Source organism: Drosophila montana, unplaced genomic scaffold, assembly GCF_035044405.1.
Source record: "Drosophila montana isolate Dmon_TW-CO22-7 unplaced genomic scaffold, ASM3504440v1 contig_2106_1, whole genome shotgun sequence".
Taxonomy (NCBI): domain Eukaryota; kingdom Metazoa; phylum Arthropoda; class Insecta; order Diptera; family Drosophilidae; genus Drosophila; species Drosophila montana.
The window spans coordinates 1,020,589-1,043,943 of NW_026997017.1; the positions used below are offsets into that span (position 1 = coordinate 1,020,589).

A 23,355-nucleotide genomic window follows, 5' to 3' on the forward strand; every position below is an offset into this window, starting at 1 on the left:
TCACTTTTGGTTGTTGCATTTCGAACTTAACTTAAAAAAAAAAACACACACACATTTTTTCTCAACTTGTTTTCATTTCGTTATTAAATACGAGTATTTGTTGTTGTTGTTTTGTCTTTATATTTTGCTGCAATCACTAAATTCTAGTGTTGTTTGCGTTACTGCTCGTGCAGTGTTGCGAAGCGCACAATACCGCTGCAGACTTCGTGGGGCGGGAAAGTAAAAGGTAGGCTAAACACACACACGCACACACACACAGATACACACAGCCACACAGACAGACAGAGACAGCTAGAGAGCATGTGCGAAAGAGAGAGAGAGAGAGGGAGAGTGGGAGAGGGAGAGAGCAACTGAGCTGCTCGCTAGGATCAACGCGTTATCGATTCGAACTCAACGGCAAACTGTAGCAACATTATTTTTGAAACACTTGAAATAGTTTTTCATTTTTTTTTTGGGTTTCTAAATTATCGTTCGTTTAGAGGTTGGCGGTTTGGCTACTTGGGGCTGGGCGTCTGCGTTGGCCGCTCATCTGCCGCAGCCGGCGCCGGCGCCGCCGCCGCCCAAATGCACTGAAGTCGCTGACAATTCGACGCGTTGACACTGGCGGCGCTCAACAATGACCGCCGCTGGCAGCGACTATTCCAGCCCGGGTCATACGTTCATCGCATAGTAAACGGATCCCTGAGCGGCGCCCACCTGTTGCTGCTGTTGCTGCTGCTGCTGTTGCTGCTGTTGCTGCTGCTGCTGATGTTGCTGCTGCTGATGTTGCTGATGTTGCTGAGCGCCTGTCGGCGAGACCATGGCGCTGCAGTCGCTGTGCGAGACGGCAGCTGCGCCCTCGGGCACGCCCCGTTCGCTAAAGCCCGGCATGCCGCCCTCTGGCCCGTATTGATAGTGCTGCGACATTAAACGCTGCTGCTGCTGCTGATGCTGATGCTGCTGTTGCTGATGCTGCTGCTGCTGATGCTGCTGTTGCTGCTGTTGCTGCTGGTGCTGCTGCTGGTGCAGATGCTGTTGCTGCTGTTGCTGCTGCTGTTGCTGGGCAGCCGTATGCGGATGCTGTGCATAGTGTGCCGCATGACCACGCCCACTGACCACATGCAGCTGCATGCCTGGAAGAGCATAGCCAATGGGCACGCGTATCGTTTGTTGTGTCACCTGGGAGAAGAATAGTTAGTTAGATTGGCAAAGAAAGACAGCAAGACTTGCCATCTAACCTATTCTCTACTCTCCTAACTAGACAATACCATCTTGATACTAGCCCAAATCATTTTCTTTCTCTTAATATGCCTATAATATGGTCCCTTTTGGAATACTACTCTTTCATTTATATTCTGATCAATTATTGCCCATTTGCTATAATTATAAACAATTCTTTGCATGCCTTCTATTATTTATACTCTTCTTTCCTAGCCAAGAATTATCTCCTACTTTTTTATATACATACTTAATCTAATTTTATCTTAACTTTCACGCCATCTATACAATTTCATACTTTATCGGAATCTATTATATATATCCCATCGTATCTTAAATCCAACCCTAGCAATACTATTCCATATCTTTTCTGAGTCGCATTCATCCGATCTATCTCAATCTTTTTTTAATATCCAATCCTATGCGATCAATCTGTATATGTGCTAAATAAAATTCTATCTATATTATCCCAAACCTAATCCCAATCTATCTTTAATCTTATACAATCGACATTATTCCATAAACATTTTGTACTGTATTTAAGCCATGCCATCCAATACTTTCGTCGTATATTTTTATATTCAATTAGTACTTGTTTATGAATTTATCTGAACTTACCCAATCTAAACACTCTGCATATTAACCCGTCCTGTCTATAATATTCTATATATGCCAGCTCTTTAACTTTATCTAAGCATATGCCTATTCCGATCCTATCAATACAATCCGATATTTATTGTGATTCCTAATCCATCTCATGTATATTATACCATAAATACTTCATTCGAATCCTATCTTATACTATCTATACTGTTTTTTATCCCATACTTTCTCTGAATCTTATTTATATCCTTTTCAAACTTGACTTGAATCTGAATACTGAATACTGAATTCTAACCCATCTCATCATTACTATCCTTTTTTATATCCAATCCTATACGATCCATCCTTAATCTGCATATATCCCAAAATATATTCCTATCTAGACTATCCCACTCTACCTTGGATCAAATATCGTATACTCATTCTGAATCTTAGCCCAATCTATCTTTATATATCTTATATCCAATCCTATCTATGCTATCCCATTCTTAGTCTGCTTCTTATACCATACCATGTAGTATACCATATTTCTCCTATTCAAACTTGACCTGCATTTATCTAAGCCCATCCCATGCTCGATTCGATCGGGATTGGGATTGGGATCGATGCGATCTTACCTGCTGATACTCGAGTATATTCTGTCGCTGGATGTGGGCCAGCTTGGGATCGACGCCGCTGCTGCTGGTTGCGAACTGGGAGTACGTCTCGGCATTGTAGGGTATCAGGACCATCGTCTGGTGATAGTTGCGCAACGGCGGCGGCGACTCCGGCCGCCTGGTGGGGCTCCGTGCAAAATGGCTGCTGTAGCTGCTGTGCTTGCTCTGCTCGATGGCCGTCGCCGTCGCCGTTGCGGTCGCCGTCGCAGTCGCGGTTGCCGTCACGCTCTGGCAATTCTGGGCAGCGGCATAGAGCAGAGCGGAGGCGTCATCGGCGGCGGCGCCCTGCTGGATCATCGTCTGGCGGAACATGGCGCCCGCCGGCAGCGTCTGGTAATATGTCTGCTGTATGGCGGCGGCGGCTGCCGCAGCGGAGGCGGCGTCCACCGGAAATCGTTGCTGCTCCCCGCTCTCGCTGTAAAAGCTCCACGTGCGCTGCTCCGTCTTCTGCTGTGCAATGGTCGCCATTTGCTGCTGCTGCTGCTGCTGCTGCTGCTGCTGCTGCTGTTGCTGCTGCTGCTGTGGCACGTTCTGAGGCGAGGGATTCTGCTGCTTGGGCTGATTGGGCATGGCATAGCCCTTGATGGCCTGCGGCACGGGCTGGCTGCTGATCACCGTTGTGGGTATCTGCTGTGTGAGCTGCTCCTGCATCTGGGCGAGAATCTCGTTGGTGGAGCTGAACTTGGGCTTGATGCCGCGCACCGATGGCCGCTTATTGAAGCCATAATCGTTCTGTTCGTCGTCGTCGCTGCTCGCCTGCGACTGGCATTGGGAGGCGGTCTCCACGCCCGTATAGCGTTTCTTTAGCTGCTCGGTGCGCTTCGCCTCCGCCTGGGCAAAGGCGGCCAGCTCGTCCTGTTGCGTTGTCTCCTGCCCGGGCGTGCCGGCAATCACATCCGGCGCCACCTTGCGCGCCTCATCCCCCCCAGCGCCTCCGGCCCCGGCGCCGCCGCCGCCCAAAGCCAAGCCCTGGGCCACCATTGCCGCAGCGGCCGCCTGCTGGGCGACGGCATCGCCAGCGCCCGCAGCAGCGCCCAGCAGCTGGCTCATGTTGTAGTCGGCGGCGGCAGCGGCGGCTGCATAATGGGCGTGCGCATGCGCCGCATGTCCGTGTTGGTGGGCGGCGGCTGCCGCGGCCAGCGTATAGTAGGAGGACAGGTCGTCCTTGTTGCCCGCCACGCAGGCGGTCAGCGGCGCCAAAGTCGAGAGGAACTGGCGCTTCGGTTCGTTTTGACGCGGCGGCGTACGATGGATTTGCGTATGCACCACCGGCACCTGAATGCCCATGCCCAGATCCGGTGCGGCGGGGCAGCGGCATTCCTGTTCGTGCGAAGAAGCAGAGCGTTAGTGGCAAGGACTATGGCAATTGCTTAAAGCTAGCATTAAATGTGTGTCAGAAGAGTAGCTAGAGACTTTAGATTTGAAATACCCTTATTTCTAAACAAAAGGAGTTTATCAGCTTGTATCGATAACTTGTTATAATATCGATAAATATCGACTTTGAGAATTAGGTAAAATAACTCGAGAAATAGACGAGCTAGATGCAGCAAACTTCGTATTTAGGTTCGCTTATAGTATTTAAAGATTCTTAACAGTTCCCTTTTTATCTTTTATCTATAACTTCCCATAATATCGATAAATATCGATTTTGAAAATAAGTTATTCGAGCATAACTCGAGAAATATACGAGCTAGATGCACCAAATTTGGTATGTAAGTTCGCGTTTAGTATTTACAGATTACAAATAGTTCACTTTTTAGATAGCTGCCCTCATTTCTATTTAAATAGAAGAAACCCTATTCTTGAATATAGAGTCTTGCACTCTGGTATGTACATACTTATCTTTGTCATCTACCAAGTTTGTCAGTTACCCAAGACTACCTTTCCCATAGCTTGTGGTCTGGGAAGTAAAAGTAAAGCTGTTGCATGGCATCTGCTAGTTGGGTAACACTTGTTATTTTATTATTTTCTTAATTTTTATCTGCCCGCTCTGCTGAAAATATTTCAAGCCATAGATATTTTCATAAAGAAATTCCGGGCTAAATTTGATCTTCACCCAAAATTGGCATCAAGAACCAAACATGGTTAGATGTAATCCAATGCCTGGGAACAAGTTTATTTGAACTTTGAACTTTGGGGCTGGTTTTTGCCCAAAACTATTTGATTTCATTTCATTTTCAGTCTAGTCTAAAACAAATATGTTTTTTTTTTTTAACAAATATTCTAAAATCTGAATTATTCTAGAGAGGAGTTCGGTTTTAACTAAGTTTTCAGAGTTTGAAATAAAGAAAAGGCTTTGAATAGGAATTTTCGAAGTTTTTGAGTCCATATATTTTGTATATTTTTAAAGAGAAATTTGAAAAAAAATTTGGATCCTCTCCGAATAGTTATAATATAATTTTGACCCACAATCGATTAAAATGAAAATAAGGAGATTCTAAAGAAATTTCGAAAAATTCGGAAAAATGAATTTACAAATCTTAATAAAATCGATTATTGATTAATCGATTAAAAATATTGAGATACTAAAAATATTGGAATAATTTGGAAAAATGCATTTAAAAACCTAAATAAAATCGATTATCGATTAATCGATTAATAGGTTAATATGGAGATTCTAAAAAATTTAAAAAAATTAAAAAAAATGCATTTAAAAATCTAAATAAAATCGATTATCGATTAATTAAAAGTATTAAGATACTAAAAATCTTCGAATAGTTTGAAAAAATGCATTTAAAAATCGATTAATCGATTAAAACAAAAATATATGAGAAATTCTAAAAAAAAAATCGAAAAATTAAAAAAAAACACATTTCCAAATCTAAATAAAATGTGAAAGTAGAATTCATTTTGCAAAAATAATTGCCATACTCCCGAAATTGGTTAAGTTTTGACTGGATTAAGCACTAAATTGAATAGTTTGAATAGCTGGTCAGCTTCGCGCTTACCTGGGGTATGATGACAATGGGATTCTCCTCGAGCTCCATAATCTTCTCCTGCTTCTTGTCGCGACTGAAGATGTCAGCGATTTTCTTGTAGGCCGACGAGCCGCTGGACGAGCTGGAGACGGAGCTGCTGGGCGAGAAGCTCTTCTCGCCGTTCATGAACTTGGGCGCCAGCGTATTGGGATTCTCCTCGCCGGCGGGACTATCGCGCTGGGCCAGCTCCGAGCAGTCGCGCTCGCTGGCCTGATCCTGATCCTGATCGGCATCGGCAACGCCGCGCGACAGCTCCTCGACTAGATCCTCATCAATGTCGCAGGTCAGCTGCTTGATGCGCTCCTCCAGCGAAATGTCCGACTTGACGGCCTTCTTTCTGCAGAGGGCAAGCAAAACAAAAAAAAAACGGGGGGGAACATGAGCACTTGGAGCACTTGGAGCTCTGGCCGCCAACTTGTCGCACTTACTTGATCAGCGAGCGTCGCAGTATATTGCGCTCCATGCTGCGCCGCAAGGTGTCCGAATCGCCGCAGCTGCCGGGCAAATGGGTGACCAGGCAGCCGGCACGCTTCGATTCATCGAAGGCGCGCAACGCCTCCGAGGTGAGCACCGGCGCCTGCTGGGCCGAAACGCTCGGGAACAGCTGGCGCACCGCCGAATTGGGACGCAGAGCATTGTTGAACAGCGTCGAGTGCTTCTTGATGGGTATCAGCTCGTTGATCTGATTCTCGCTGTCGTCCAGCTCGCCGCAGAGCGACTGGCCATCGCCATCGGTGCCGGCATTCGCCTGATCCTCGGTCACAAAGCGCACCGAACGCTTCGTGGCGCCGCTCTCGTCCTCTGAGGTGGTGTTGTTCTGGTCATCCGATTGCTGCCCAAATGCAAATTATAAATGTTGTTGCTGCTGCTGCTGCTGCAGCTGCTGCTGCTACTCACCTGGGAAATGGAGTCCTGCTTCCAGAGTTTGCCGCCCTTGAGTATGCCGCTGATCTGCGTGGTCGTTGTCAGCTCCTTGGGCGGTATGGGTGGCGGTTTCTCCTCATCGTATGGCTCCGTGCCAGCGCCATTGGCGGCTGCGGCGGCGACGGCAGCTGCTGCCGCGGCTGTTGCGCTCGCCTTGGCCGGCAGCGCCGGTGGCAGCATGTCCGCGGCTGGCGCTGCGCCGGCAGCGCCGGCAACGTCAGTGGCAGCCACATCCTCGTGCGCCTCGCGTACGATTCGTCGCTCGGTCACTGTGGTCATAGTGGTAATAGTTTCAACAACAATTCTTTTTTTTTTGGCTGTGCTACTGCCCGCTGCTGGCACCAGGCTGTTGCCGTAGCCGGTGCCGGTGCCGGTGCCGGTGCCGGTGCCGGTTGCGGCAACGGTACCGGAACCGGAAATGGCACTGGCGGCGGCGGGTTTGCTACTACTGCCCGCGTCCTTTCTAACTTTGACTGTTATACACATATACACACAAACACACACACCCATATATATATATATATATATAAATATATATGACACGGAATATATCAGCACAATACGAATACGACATTTGCATGCGGCATGGTCAGAGCGAGCGGCATTATTGAAATTGTTATACGTAAGAGAGCATTGTACATATTTGCATTGACAGGAGGCACAAAAGGAGAAAGAGAGAGAGATAGAGATAAAGAGAGTGAGAGAGACAAAAGGGGTGGGAATGAGCGAGGTCGAACGGTTGGGTGTGAGCGATTTTACCGAGTGTGCAGAGTGTAACCGTTGTATAACTGTTTTACTCCAGTAGTATAACAGCTGTATTAGAGTTATATTCAGATGTATAACTGTCGCCTAATGGCTGCAAAACAGTATTGTAACTGCTGTAGGACATTTTTGCAGACATTATAACAGTTGTGCAAGAATAATATAACAGCTATGAAAATAGTTGTCGAAAGGTCCTACAGTAAAATCTGGCTTATGGTTAGAAAATTGAGGCACTTGAGTTGTATAACAGCTGTATGGCATTTGTATAACAGTTGCATAACATTAGTGTAGCTGCTGTAGAAAATATGTATTACAGACAGCTTCGCAGTTGTGTAAGAACTGTATAACAGCTAAAAACATAAACATATAGAATTTCTAGAAAGTACGTATAATAATCATATAGAAATTTGTAACAGTTGCTTAACAAATGTTAGTTTACATAAGTATAACAGATGAATGACTAACATGGGTATCTGTATAACAGTTCAACAGCCGTATACGGTAAAAATAACTATTGTATAACTTTTAAAGAATTTGAAAAGCAGTCGTATACAAGTTTTTCAACATTTCTTTTAAAAAGTATAACAACTGTATAACACTTAAATATCAGTTGATTAACATTTGAATTACAGCTATATGACATATTTGTACACATTCAGCAGAACAATTGTACACCAGTATAACAGTTAAATGAAATTTCGATAAAAGTTTAACAACGGCTGTATAACAGTTGTATATAAGCTGTATAACAGCTGCACAAATCGCTTTCAATTGGCCCAAAAAGAAATGTCAATGCACGATGGGAGTTAATGTCAATTTCAATATTGAATCGGAAAATTAGCTCAATACTTGGGGCTAAGGTTATATATTTACATACGGCAGATAGACTGATGTATGCATGATTGATGATAATTTTGGGAGTACGCTTGATAAATGTGGTGCTGCTCTTTGACCGCTGATTGCTGAGAGAAATGTTTTTGCTTATTCTGTGGGTGCTTGGCGTAACGAGAGGTGGATGCAGCGCTATATACAAAGCTAATGATAAATTGCAGAGCGAGAGCGTGTGGGGGAGAGAGAGGAAGGGAGAGAGCGAGAGATATATCGAACTTTACCTGCTGCAGCTGCCGCTGCGGGCTTGTATTGTGATTGCAGCACATATTTGGGCCGCTCCTCGCCGGCGATGATCTCCTTCTGCGTGATGCGACGCTCCGGGGAGCTGGTGTGCAGCGGCAACAAGGCCACAGCTGGCACCCCGATCGGCGTCAGCTCCTCGTTGCACTGCGACCCGCCGCATTCTGTGGAAAAAGCAGGGGTAAGCCAAAGAATTTACTTTAAATTTATATCGATATAAATGAAAGAGTCTCTTCTGAGTTGTTACATGGTCGTATAACTGTTTAAATAACAATCATATGACAGTTCAATTATGAAAAATGTATGACAGTTGTATAACAGTGCTTCAATCATAAAACTAGTTGCTTAGTTGTCATATAACAACTCCTTTTACTGCCTGATTAATGATTAACGAGCGGGGGCATTGACAGTTTAAAAACAGTCGTATGACAGTTCTATTATGAAAAATGTATGACAGTTGTATAACAGTGCTTCAATCATAAAACTAGTTGCTTAGTTGTCATATAACAACTCCTTTTACTGCCTGATTAATGATTAACGAGCGGGGGCATTGACAGTTTAAAAACAGTCGTATGACAGTTCTATTATGAAAAATGTATGACAGTTGTATAACAGTGCTTCAATCATAAAACTAGTTGCTCAGTTGTCATATAACAACTCCTTAAACTGCCTGATAAATGATTAACGAGCGGGGGCATTGACAGTTTAAAAACAGTTATATAATGAGATGTAATTTCTCTGCAGCAAACGTGGCTTCAGTGGCTGCGCGTCGAACTAGCAAGCGAGCAATCGCCAGTTTAAAGTCAGCAACAATTGTCGATAAGTAGTTGAGCTTTATACATTTCTTATTTTTCACGAAGAAAAATTTAGAATAAATGCCATAAAATAGAAATGAATACCTAATAGGTTTTAACTGTGATAATTGAAATACTTCTTTGGATCTTGGATCTTGGATCTTGACTTCAATGCTGTCATGAGTCTAAACCAAGTTTAGGGCTTGAACTAATGAACAGACGGAGGACAGAGTCTTTTATCTCTCTTTTAGTTACGATAATATGCATATATAGGAAAATTAATATGAGTTTAGGCCGGACGCGAGCTGATCATTTGAACAACAACATGATTTATTTCAGCCAGGCGATGCCGGGTAATACTTAATACTTAAAAATAGAGAGAGAGAGGGAGAGAGTGAGGGGCGCTGTTGCGCCTGTTGCTGCCGTCGCGGAAGCGCGCTTGAAGGATTGCTCTTGCGTCAGGGCGCGGCCAAAGCTTGACTCAACTTTGGCGGCCCGAAATTCAGTGGTTCAGTGACTCGGTGACTGTTGCGGGTGGGTCACATTCCGCTTCGTTAGGCGCAACAAATAATGCCTAAAAGGGGACTCAGTTCAACTGGTTGCGTTTGCCTCTCAATCGATAAAGCGTGACCAAAATTAATGCAAATGTAATGCCATGTCCCCTGCCCCTGCCCCCTGCCCCCTGCCCCCTAGTCGAGCCCTACCTACCCTGCTTCTGGCATTCGTTGAAAATGTATCGCTTAAGTTAAATATCCTTCTATGGAAGGCAAACAAAACCATAAACCAATACAAACTTGCGCTTGTTTATCCATTAAGTTGAGTTACCATAAATCAATCAACAGTTTTTTAGTTTTTGGGCAGAACTTTAACCAAGTTCGACAACTGCGGCAATGCGGGCGCCAGAGTTGAAACAAAAAAACTTACGAATTTTTCGCTTTTATATGCCAACCAACCATGTACTGCCTAGAAAATGTTTCCCCAAGGTTTTTTAACAAAATCTAAATCTAATCGGAGCGTCCTGTTGACTTAAAAGAGTTTCGTATAACAGTCGTCCAACATTCGTATTATGTATTATCGTTTTATGACAGTTATATAATAGTCGTATGACAATGGCTTAATAGCCAGATATAGAGTTTCTGTATAGTCGTATAACAGTACAATAATATATATGTGACAGTTCTTTTATCATAAGACTGTATGACAGTCGTATAACAGTTTGCCAATCATAAAAAGAGTTGTTAAACAGTCATATTAAGAGTTGCTTAGTAGTTGTATAACAGTTGAATAACAGATGATAACAATACGTATGACAATACGTATGGCTGTAAAGAAGTTGAATAACATATGTATGACAGTTCTATCAGCATAATTATAAAAGTTGTGTGGAAGTCGTGTAGCAGTTCGTCAATCATACAAAGTATTGCTTAGTTTTTGTATAACACTTGCAAAATAGTCGCTTAGTAGTCGTATAACAGTTTAATAACATACCAAAAGAATGTGTATGCTAGTTTTACTAGCATAAGTATAAGAGTTGTAAAAAAGTTCTTTTATCAGTGGCATTTAAGTTGTATGACTGTTGTATAACAGTTGTATAACGCTCGTATACCACGAAACACATTCGTGGGCCTCTCTGCTAGCCAGCAACATCGAAAATTCAAAATGGCGTCGAATTGATGGCCCACACCCAACGGGCACAGTCTAGACCCGGCCGACGATGGCCGACAACGGGCCTGTGTGTTGCATAAATAATTCATAATTAGATAATGCAAAGGCAAAACGAAAACATTTTGAATAGAGCGCCGCGAGCGACCCGCCATCTGACCCGGCCCAAATGGGATATGCCCGCTAATTGCATTGGAGCACTGGAAACATAACCCAAAAAACAAAAACAAAAATAAACAGGACGAGCCGCATTTACCTGCATCCTGTAGCTGCTTAGCGGCGCACTCAGCGCACTCGGCGCACTCGGTGCAAACGCCCTGCAGGTCCTCATCGGGCTGCTGCTGTTGCTGCTGTGGATGTTGCTGCTGCTGTTGTTGTTGCTGTTGTTGTTGCTGCTGTTGTTGCTGCTGTTGCTGAGCGCCGCCCACGGGCGGTGGCGGCGGCGGTATTTGGCTGTTGCTGTTGCTGTTGCGCGCCGCCAACATCGCGGCACGCTGCTGCTGCAGGCGCTGGATAACCTGCAACTGTTGCAGATGCTGCGCCCCGAAAATGTGGCCGCTGAGGGCGCCGCCCAGCGTATTCTTTAGGCTGTTATCCTTGTAGCCATCGGGTGGACTGAGCGCGGCATCGTCCACAAAGTCAATTGGCGGCTGGAACTTGGGGCTCTGCGAATGAGTTGCGAATCGCTTGGTCTCAGTTAATACGCTCAACAAAAATTGGTGCACAAATCAAAATTGTGCTGTCAACAATATTCTTAGCTCCAGAAATTGTTCTCATTTTAAGCCCAACTAAAGCTTTATTAATTTAATTTCAAACCTGTTTCAATTTTTCTATGCTTAAAAAGTTAAAGCTAAAAAAGTTTTCTTTACAGCGACTTGACTTAAATGAAGTTTGCATTAAGTACGAAAAAACTTAAAACAAGTTGAATTTTTTGTTCCCTATTGAAGAAAATATATTAAAACAAGTTTTCACGCCTTAAGCCTAAGCATGTTGTAGCTTATTTCAAGCTTGAAAATTCTTGATTTAAGCATTTTGTTTTGCAAGTTGTTTTCTCATGTTTGTTTAAAGTTTACCGTGCAAAAAACATGCCTTGCTTAAAAATCTTAAAGAACGAAATGTAATTGAAATGGAGCATAATTTCGTAGTTCGTAGTTTTTCGCTAAGTGTAGTATCTACTTAATGTTAGTTAGCTAAGTTAGTTATAGGCTACCGGCTTCTAGCTACACGTAATTGTGCGCCCGCTCGCAAATTAAGCTAATTGAGTTTTATAGCCAGACGAATGGGGGCGTTATATATATATAAATGAGTGTGTGTGTCTGTGTCTGTGTGTCCCTGTTGGTGCCTGTGTGTTAGTGTTTGTCTGGCTGATGAACTGTGTGTGCTCATAAATCTGTGTTAAGTTTCCTCGCCGGTGGTGGGCCGTGCACGAAACTAATCAAAAGGCAGCGACAGTTGTATAAGTATAACACTTGTACAGGGCTGTTAAACAATGTTATCACAGTTATATAATAGTTGTCTTGCCACATATAACATCAAACAGATTTAAATCAGCGGGTATAACAGCTAAAATGGAGTGTATACACTGAATAACAGCTTTTTGGCTGCCTTTTTTTATGAAATTCAGTTTCTTTTAGCCATTTCCTGACGCTCCTGACTGCGTATAACAGTTTTTCAACACACGCACATGTGTGTAACTGTTGACAACAGAGATTTGAAAAAATATGAAGCATGAACTAGTGTGCTGAAGCTACTGCAGCATGTGTATAACAGTTATATAACAGTTTTTTTTTTCAAACGAGCTTCCTTCAAGAGCTTAGTTGCGTTAGCTTTGAGTTTTAACAAATTTCATTGAGTGTATAACACTTGTATAACAGTTACATGACAGCTATATAACAGTTCATAACAAGTTTATATTGATCAAATGCTATTATGCATAGACAATATGCGTTTGTAAATATAATCCAGCGTATAACTTTTGAATGAAAGGTGTGAAATTGTTATATAACTGTTGTATAACAGTGCATTTTAAGCTTATATTGAGGAAGATCTTTTGTGGGTTAGACGATTGTGTTTGCCACTTGAGCACTGCATATATCGATTGAATAAGACGCATATAACAGTTGTCTAACAGTCGTATCACAGTTCTATAACGTTTGTATAACAGCTATATAACAGTTTATTTTCAGCTTTAATTTCGCCAACCGTATTGTTAGTTGGCATCAAAAATTGCTAACGCCCTCAGCAGAGCCGCAGCACGCAAGGACAAGGCACATGAACATTCGCATACATGCTAAACACATGCATATGTAAGTACAAATGGAACTACATGCGCGTAGTTGTCGTGTTTTCATTTAACACAATGCAAGACGACGACGAAGTCGAAGACGGCAACAAAGTCTAGGCCAAAAGTTCGCTGGTGGTTTTTGTGGTGCGGCAATCAACTTGCCCAGAACCTCTTTTCTACTTTGGTTTTTATTTTGTTGCAAGTTTAAGAAGTGCCACATAAAGCAAAAGCCGCACACATAACGTGTGCGAACTGCTACCACATGCTGGTTTTTCCCCATTTTTTTTTTTTTTCTTCTTGGAAATGCCAAACGGAAAATGGAAAATGGAAAAGTCGCTGCACGGTGCTGCATAACAACAGAACTTTCGCATAAAAATTGCCAAATTTTGTATCGTCATTTCGGGATTCGTTTATTTCATGCACTTGCAGGGTGTAATGTGAGCTTGTCGTGAGGTTTTTAATCAAATTTTTCCATTTTTGAGTCTCTACATTGTTGATTTAAGCAAAAATAGTGATTGGTTTAAGCACTTTTTGCTTCAATTTGTCACTTAAATGCTTAAGCCAAGAAGTCTTATGGAAAATGCAAATCTAGCACTTGCTTACTTAAAACAAGAACTTTACGTCTAAGTGCAAGTAGGCAAGTACTTGATTTAAGTAATCGCTTTACTTGATGAAAGCATGTGAAGCTCTGAGAATGAGTAAATGCAAAGTTCTTTGCAGCTCATCAAATTGTGATGTGATTTGGTTTAAAAAAAATTCTGCTTTAGTTAAATTTTGATTGTTTATGCACTTGACTTAATTGGGAAAAGTTTAATTTAATATTAATTTAATATGTTATTTATGTTTTTTGTTTATGCAAAATATGGAAATGCCCTGAAAATTGAGTTGATGTGTGCGCGAGCATTTAAATCTATTTGTAGGGTATATATGTGCTATATATGTGCGTGTCTGTTAGGGTATTCAATATTCGTTGCTGCGCAGGCAATTTTTTTGTTTTCCTTTTGCCTGTGTCTGGGACTTGGCTTATACAACGCATTTTGTAAACTCTTTACATACACTAAATGCATATTAAACTCTTCAAAGTGACTGTAGGAATAAGCACACACACACACACACACACACAGAGGCACAACCAGGCGCACAGACTTGAATCTTAGGCATTTGCCACATGCTTGAGCAGCGCCAAGTCAAGTGCATTGGGCGGCCACCCACTTGGCCAGGCCGCACTCAGACAGACGGACAAAGCGACAGAGAGAGAGGGAGAGAGAGAGAGACAGACAGTGGGCAGTCGGGGGCGGGGGCGGGGGCGTGCCGGGTATCAGGCTGGTTGGACAGATAAGCAAAAAGCGGCGCACTCAAGTGACGCTCATGTGGCAGAAAATTGAAATTTAAACGCAGCTTGAGGGCCGCTTAGGATCGATGCAAAGGCAAAAAGTAAAGGAGAAGAGAGAAAGGGGTAGAGGTTGCCGTGGCAAGGAGTGTAGCTAATGGCCAGCAGTTAAAGAGAGAGAGACAGAGAGAGGGAGAGAGGGAGAGAGCGAGATAGCGAGATAGCAAGTGCGCTGCGACAGCAACTTTGCGAATGTCCTTAACACATGAAACGCGTACATCACGATAAAAGGCGCACTTCAAGGCACAATTTCATAACACAATATATCAGTGATATATATATATATATATATATAAATATATATATATACATGTATAGAGAGAGTCACACACACACACACACACGCATTCGACAATGCTGCTGCTGTGCAACGTGCTGCACTTTCGACTTACTCGAGTTGCATTTTGTGTAAAAGTTTTTAAGTGATTTATACACCACTTGCGCAAGGAGCAAGTCAGGGGGTTAGGGGCGTGGGCGTGGGCGTGGGCGTGGGCGGCGACTCGCAGGCGAGACAAGCTAACTACAAACTTGCAACAGAAGCAGCAACAATGTGTGGCCGACTTGCAACTTGACTTGCCTCGACTGCCGCTTGAAGGCTGCTGCAGGATGTGGCACGGGTCGCAGGAAACAGGATATAGAATGCACCGTACACATTATGACGAAACTCAATAGCCCTCCCCTTCCCCAAAAACAATGTCGAATTACATAAAGCAATTGTGCTTTTTGTTGTGGCTGAGAACCGAAGGCGGGCACGTTTGTTTTAATTAACAATTGCACAGTGGGGCAAAATCAATTTTAAAAAAAAATGCAAAACAAAAGAAGGTTCAAGAAGCGACTAAATGACATAATACACAAACACATATCAAATTATAAGTATTCACATAATAAACATCAATTATGACACAAGGAAAGGGGAAGTGCGGCCGGATGCAGTTGGAGCGTAACATAATGTGACCATGGAGGACCACAAGAGCCGCCCACAAGACTGCGAAAAAAAAAACAAACACATGTGGAAGATGAAAGGGCAACAAATACGCGATTGAAGCCTGGAAAGGTGTTCGAAGTATTCTTAATGTGACCATGGAGGACGGCGAAAGGCACAAACAAATGCTAAATAAATGTTCAAATAATGAATGCGTAATAAATTTAAAATGTGGTTGTAATAACAAAAGTAATTGATAAGTGGCAGAGAAAGGCTGCAACAAAGTGAACATGGAGGACGCAGCATGGTCCAAATGAGCGCAAGGCTAGCCAAATCTGAAGAAAAGGGTGTCAAGAAGAAGGCCAAAAAAAAGACCCAATGAATGTTAGTTAAGCTAGAACTATCAAGTGACCATGGAGGACAGCAGCCAAGTGCGATAGAGACAAATTGTCAAAGTATTCAAAACAAGATCTATAAGAGAATAGACAGAAAAATGTATATAAAAAAACACCATGGAGGACAGCTGAAGACGAAGAATAACTACTTTAAAAAAAATAGTTCAATTGCAATAAAGTGAGCATGGAGGACAGATGAAAGCGATTTAGAAAACAGTTCGTCAAAGCATTCAAAGAAGTCTTATCGGAGGCCACACAAGAAATAATAAAAAACAGGGAATTTATTGCAATAAAGTGACCATGGAGGACAGCTGAGAACGAGGAAAATATATTTAAGCGAAATTTAATCGCCATAATGTGACCATGGAGGACGACTGAGAGCGATTAAGACAAATATTTGTCAACGTATTCAAGGAAGACTTGTCAGAGGCGACACAAGAAATTGCAATAAAGTGACCATGGAGGACAGCTGAGAGCAAAGAATTAAAGAAATTACCATGGAGGACATATAAGAGCGATTGGGACGAAGAAGACTTATCAGAGGACACACAAGAATATAAAGGGAAAATTGATTAGTTGCAATAAAGTGACCATGGAGGACAGCTTAGAGCAACTGGGACAACGGTTTCTTATAGTAATGAAATAAGACTAACCACAGTCTGCACAGGAAAATATATTTAAACAAATACTTTCATTACAGTTAGAAGACCATGGAGGACAGCTAAGAATAACAATTTTTAGGATATGGTTCAATTTGCAATAAAGTGACCATGGAGGACAGCTGAGAGCGGACAAGACAACAGCTTGCCCAGGTTTTGAAAACAAAATCGATCCGAAGAAGAAATAGTTATAAAAAAAGGAAATCAATTGCCATAAAGTGACAATGGAGGACGAATAGGCACCATAGCCTAATTGAATAACTTTAAAAGCAATTTATAATGTTGAACAATAAAATTGAAGGATATCGAAAAGGAAGAAATAAATGCAGTCAAGAAGGTTTATCGACTGCAAAAATTAGACAAAAATTAAGTGAACATGGAGGACAAGTCTAATGCATATGCAGCATTCAAAGTGGAAGCTGTGTTGAGTTCGTAAAATTATTATTCAATAAGACATGCAGAAGAGGTTAAATAGCAGCAAATGAGTATTAAACCAGAGGATAAAATACAGCAGTTGATTATTTAGCAGGAGGATAAATAACAGCAGCTGAGTTAATTAAAATGTGGCATGTGATGCCAGCATAAGCCCGTCGTTGAACGACCAACAACTAAATACAACAAACAAAAGAGTAGAACCATAGACAAGCAGTTAAATATTTAACATGAGCTGGAGCAGGGTTGCCACCCGGCAGCGCATAATAGATAAAGCTTTTGCATAAATAATCGCCTGCAGTTGACAAGCACAATATTTAAATTTAGGACAGCCTGCACAGCTTTTCAGTTGGCCATTTTAAGCTGGCCTGTCAACTAGCATGAACATTGACAGTAGGAAATAGGAGACATTTGTTAAGACTCGCTGGAAGTCGTTTAATACCTACGATTTAGCTAGCTGTCAGTGGCGCATTTTTTTTTGCCCGACTGAACTTGCGTTTCTGGTGCGTGACTATTGCCTACCTTTGAGCTGTGGCCAGTGCAAGTGGTCTGTCACAGACACAGACACACACACACACACACAGATGTCAAAGCCGCCTAAGCACTTCAACTTTGGGCACTTGTGCAACTCGACATAATCCGCTTAACGTGTGCGGTGTTTAAGCGCCCCAGCCACAGCGCCCCAGCCACAGCGCCCCAGCCATAGCTCCCGCACCCGAATTAGCAGGCCAGCGGCTTTTACTCGCCCATATTCGACTCGTTCACTCACCTGTGGCGTTCGTCCATCGCCGGGCTCGGCGGCATTAACCGCATAGTTGCACTGGCAGCCCTCCTCGCAGCAGAGGCGCACCAGCTCGTGCTCGCCGCAGGTGCATGGCTCCTCGTCCTCCTCGTCGTAGGCGCAATCCTCGCGTATCAATATGATGTAATCGGCCTCGAAGAACTCGTTGCGTGTCTCGTCGAAGACGACGCGATTTTTGCGCGCCGGCGGCGGACGATTCGGTTTCTTGAGCAGACCGCGCAGCTGGCCATTCACCTCACGCATCTTGAACACGTCTGGCCGGGGACCAAGTGCTGTTCCAGTCGCTGTTGTGTTTGTAGCGAGTGCACTCGCTGTTCGCTCGTTGTACTCGTTGCTCGCTGTACTGTTATGTGCTGCGACTGCTAGGCACTCATCGCACTGGCACTCGTTGCAATTGCTATCGCTGTTGTATTCGCACTCGCTGTCCAGCCCCTGCTCCTGCTCGTTCTCGTCCTGCTGTTCGCTAACGAATTCAGCGAGTAGCTCGTCGTAACACTGAAAGCCGCGTCGCTGCTTGACGCTCACGTGACTGCCGCTCGGCTCGCCTTGCAGCTGACTCTGGCTATTGTGATTGATGTCGAGCAATTGTAGCTGTCGCGCCGCTCTCAGATACTCGCCAAAGCGCTGCACATCGAACTCGCTGAGTGTGGCCACAAAATTGGCGGCGTTCGTTGACGAATCGCTGCAATTGTTGTCACAAATAACTGCGGGCACAAATGCGCTGCGTATGCAACTGTCTGTCGCTGTTGTTGCTGCTGTTGTTGCTGCTGTTGTTGCTGTTGTTGCTGCTGTTGTTGCTGCGGGCTTTGCTTCAATTTCAATCAGCACCTGGTCGCGGTCGTTGCTGTCAGCTAATGTTTCAGCTGTGCTCACAACACGCTCACCGCGCACGCGCAATACAAACTCTGGCAACGTATTCAGCAATTGCTGCTGTTGTTGCTGTTGTTGCTGCTGTTGCTGTTGTTGCTGCTGTGTGCTGCTGCTGCCGTTTGCTGTGGCAATTTGTTCATTTCCAATGTCTTGAATACAATTTACATCTAATTGTATTGCACTTGAGCTTGCCACGGCCAACAACGAACTTTCAACTATTTTATTGTCCTTTGCAGCGTGGCTGCTGCTGCTGCTGCTGCTGCTGCTCGGGGGTGTCAATGTGGGTGTGAGTGTTGGTGTATGGCTATTTGCTGCTGCCTCAGGGGGTAGTTTCTTTGTTGTGCTTATTGTGTGTTGGCCTGTAGACGTGCAGGCATTTAGTTTTAGTTGTTGTTGTTGCTGTTGTTGCTGTCTCAAGGATGCCTTTACACAATCAACTACAGCCGCACAACTACAGCTGTTGTTGTCGTTGCTGTTGCTGTTGCTGCTGCTGCTGCTGCTGTTGCTGTTGTTGCTGCTGTTGACGCGTCCCTGAAAATTATGCTGTAAGCGTTTTAGCCGCTGGCTGGCCACAAAATCATCGACCAAATCGTGCTCAAAATCGATAAGATCGTAATCGTTGCAGCTTGTTGCTGCTGTTGCTGCTGCTGTTGTTGTTGTTGTTGTTGTTGTGCTGCACTCGTTACTTTCGCTTTTATTCGTTGCTGTCGCACACTCGTTGTGCTGATCAGCTGCGTCGCAGTCTATGAGCGTGTAGCTAGCTGCACACTCGTTACTCGTTGCTTTTTGCTCGTTACTCGTTGCTTTCTGTGCGCTGCTCGTCACGTCGAACTCGAACGCTGTGGAGTCAAGCCTGAACAAAGGCTCGGCACTGCACTCGTCGAGCCAACTTTGGGCTGTGCTGCTACTCGCTGCCTTGCCGCGACTCGTTGGCGTGGCCCAGTGCGATGCTGCCGCGGCTGCTGCCTCTGCTGCTGCTGCTGCTGCTGCTGCTGCTGCTGCTGCTGCTGCTGCTTTGTTGTCTGCAACACTTTTCACGTAATCCACGTAACCGTCAGCAACAACAACAACTGGCACGCTTTCGGGCAAAACAGCGCCAGCAACACCAACGACATTATCAACAGTAACAGGGTCGTGGCATGGGCCGCTCGCTACGTTCGCCGATTCCTCACGCAAATATGGCAATGACAATGGCGTCTCCGCCAGCACCAGCACCTCCGATGTCTGCGTCTGTTTCTGATTTGACTTTGGCTCCTTTGCCTTGGTGTGGCTGCTGCTGTTGCTGTCAAATGTTGCTGCTGTTGTTGTTGTTGTTGTTGCTGCTGTTGTTGCTGCTATTGCTGCTACGTCACTTTGCACATTTTCACTAGGTTTATAAAAAAAATCAGCACTTAACGCATTTGTACTGCCTTTTTGCACAAATTTTTCTGTACGTTGCGCGTCGCCGTCAGCGTCGTCGCCAGCTGCGCTGCCCGCGTCGTTGTTGACGCCTGTATACAAAATTTGTTGTTGCTGTTGTTGCTGCTGCTGCTGCTGCTGCTGCTGCTCGTTTTGGCCAACACTTGAGCTGTCGTTTGCTATTTGCTCAATTTGCACAAAATTTTCACAAATTTTTAACAATTGTTTTTCTTGAATTTTTGTATTGTATTTGCCAAAATTAATTATTGGCTGCTGCTGCTGCTGCTGCTCAGCTGCGCTTGCTGCGACGACTGCTGCTGCTGCTGCTGCTGCTGTTGGTGGTGCGGCTGCTGCTGCTACTGCTACTGCTGCTGCTGCTGTGAGTTTGGCTTTGAAAAGCTCACTGCCAATTGTAGGTATTGAGCAGGCGCTGTTGTCGCTGCTGCTCCCGTTGCTCCCCAAGCCTTTGGCATTGTCGCTGTCGCCGTCGCTGTCATTGCCTGCTGCTGTTGTTGCTGTTGTTGCTGCTGTCACATTGGGTGGTTGTTGGCCATGGCCAGCATTGCCTGCGTTTGCGCTCACGCTCACGCTCTCACGCTCGACTTGCGCGCGCTCACATTTTGTGGCCACTTCCGCTCCTGTGTTGCTGCTGCCGCCGCCGCCGTTGCTGCTGCCGCCGTTGCTGCTGCCGCTGCTGCTGCTGCTGCTGGTGGTGGTGGTGGTGTTGTTGTTGTCGCTGTATTCAGCACGCGCATGCGCCTGCGTTTGCATGTCGTTCGCTGTGCTGGCCGCTGACTGGCACGCCTGCCGGCCCCGCACCGCGCCGCGCTGCGGCTGCCACGCACAATGCGCCTTGTATTGCACGCGAGCAACATCGGCGCGTGAGCTGCGTGTCTCGCATGCCAAATCGACGTCATCGCTGCCATCATCATCAGCAGCAACATTGGCAGCAGCAACATTCAAGCCTAGTCCACCGTTAGTCATGTTGCCCGCTGCTGCAGCCGCTGTTGTTGTTGCTGTTGCCGTTGCTGCCGTGATTGTTGCTGCCTCAATTGCAACAGCAATATACTCACTGTTGCTGCTGCAATTGTTGCAGCTGCTGCTGCTCTTATAATTTGCATCTTCATTGTGTTTATTTAGCGTTTTGTTAGCCATAGTTGCCGTCATTTTGCTGCGTTTCGCTGCTTCATCACATTGTTGCCTCTCCCGTTCCCGTTCCCGTTCCCGTTCCCGCTCCCGTTCCCGCTCCAGCAAGCTCTGTCCGTTCGTTAAGGCCAACGTTAGCATGTCCACAATCAGCATAGTTGCCGCCTGGCTAACACATACGATCCGTCCGCTGGCCGTTAGCCGCTGACGGCATTCGAGCTGCGAATATTGCAATTCTCAATTAGTTCAAGCAACAATAGAAATTAGCACATAATCATACAAAATAATACAATCACAATTATCGAGCAGCCGATACTTTCCATACAACCGTTAGCCGCCTTTACGTTTTCTAGTTTGTCGACAAATAATTACTTTTAACATACTTATTTCAATCAAGCTGCAAGAGATAAATCCTTGGAAATCGAATAAGAAAACCATTTCTCTGCTTTGATTCTGCTCTCAAAGGCAGGTCAAGAACTAAATCACGTAAATTTTAGTAGCATTTTTTTAAATTATTTTTTTTACAAATATTGCGGCAATTATCTAATCGAATCTAGGCAAAAAGTATTAACAAATCAGCTGTAGAATATGAAATTAAAAAGAATAATATAAAAAATACAAAAATAGTTGTTCAATTTGTACGATTAAATAAACTGCTTTCTATAAAATTTTAGAATATATTTAAATTTAATATATTTAAAATATGACATATATATGAGATATTATTATTATATGACATATTTTTGACATATGTATACTCAAAATGATATAAAAATATATTTTGAAATTTTTTAGCGCGCAGCTTACTTATTTATTATAAATTTAAATAAATATTCTTATATTAATTAAATAGTTTTAAATGGGAAAACAAAAAAGTGTTTTTTAAAAATGAAATTTTTTTAAAATAATTTATCTAGAAAAAAAAACGTTATTATATGATTGACTTTTGACAAAGTAAACAAATTTTGCAATTTTCTGGCATATGCTCAATTGTTCAGAAATAGATTAAACATTTGAATATATTTGAAAAATTAATGTTATTAAAATGTTGATGACAAAAATATTAGAAAATATTAAATATTTTACCGAACATGAATATTTAAAGTATCGAAATTTTTGGAAAATTTCGATCGAATAACTTCAAAAACTATTTCGATAAATTTGCGAATCAATCGGAGAAATATATACTCGAAATTTCGTGGTTTTTTACAGAGTTGCAATAGTTGAAAGACTAGAAGAGGTTCATATTATATATACATATACATATATATAATATCTTTTATTTATATCATATATATTATGTAACTTTCAACTCTTCATAATATTGTAACCATAAAATAAGATCAAAAACACAAAATGTATGCACACATGTAAAGAAAAGAGTTCCGAAAAGTTGGTGAAAGACAAGTTCCGGTTGTTAGGAAATTTCCATATTCAAATTATGATGGGGCTGGTTCATAGATATGGCGACAAAATGTGGGAGTTTTTCTTATCGTAAACTCTCACACAAAACATTCACCAACAGGTTCTCTGGCCATGGGGCGCAACCAGTTGATTTTCCACTTAACGAACCATATACCATAATCTAAAATAGAGTTTTTTTTTTTTTTCTAATTTTTGCATAAATTAAATTTACCGGCAAACAAATTTGGACACAAACTGTTGTTGGGAATTTTACGCGCGACTTGTCGTTATTGTTGTTGTTATTACTGCACTGACACAGAAAAACAGGTGCGCTTACTCAGCGAAGCGCATCCTGTGCTCAGGATACCCCGCACTCATACACGCTCGCACACAGACACGCAGCGAGACAAATGCAGCGAGTGTGCGACTGAGAGGGGGCTAGTTAATAGCGTGGGCTCGTTACGCGCGAATGCAGACCGAAAGACACCACCAACAAAAAAAAAACAAACAAAAACAAAAAAACACACACGCACGCAATACGGAAACAAAAACGTAAACAACAAAAAATGTGAGTGATACGTAAAATTCTCGATTTAACGTGAGTTTCTGCTTTGTGCAGCTCTTTCGCTGCCGATCGCCGCTCAAGACGCACGTCCGAACGCGTTTCGTGGCGGAAGTTGACTGAGCAAACGCAAATGAAAACCCGCCTCGCAACGCTTTCGGCCTCAGCTCTGGCAGTCTTGAGGCTCGGCCTCGGCCTCAGCTTCGGCTTCGGCTTCGTCTTCGGCTCCGGCTCCGGCTCGACCGAGGCGCATGCGCTAAAAACTTAACGAGCGCCGAGCAGAAGAAGCGACGCCAAAGACATTTGAATAGAGGTGGTGGAAGTGCTCGCATGTAAGCCAAGCGGGAAGGAAGAGAGTGACAGAGAGAAGGAGATATGAAGCGA

At 43.7% G+C, this 23,355-nt stretch overlaps 1 protein-coding gene across 1 annotated transcript; it reads right to left on the reverse strand.

Annotated features, from left to right (window-relative positions):
• Positions 1-443: 443 nt before the first annotated feature.
• LOC135426987 (uncharacterized) lies at positions 444-22,817 on the reverse strand. The gene is made up of 10 exons (XM_064680368.1): positions 22,642-22,817; positions 17,559-21,224; positions 10,964-11,372; positions 8,233-8,415; positions 6,332-6,627; positions 5,863-6,266; positions 5,405-5,771; positions 2,418-3,776; positions 1,053-1,158; positions 444-971 (listed from the first exon to the last, which is right to left on the reverse strand). The coding sequence occupies exons 2-10, from the start codon at positions 21,159-21,161 to the stop codon at positions 652-654; spliced, it is 7,047 nt and encodes a 2,348-aa protein (XP_064536438.1). The 5' UTR covers positions 21,162-21,224; positions 22,642-22,817; the 3' UTR covers positions 444-651.
• Between the last annotated feature and the right edge of the window lie 538 nt (positions 22,818-23,355).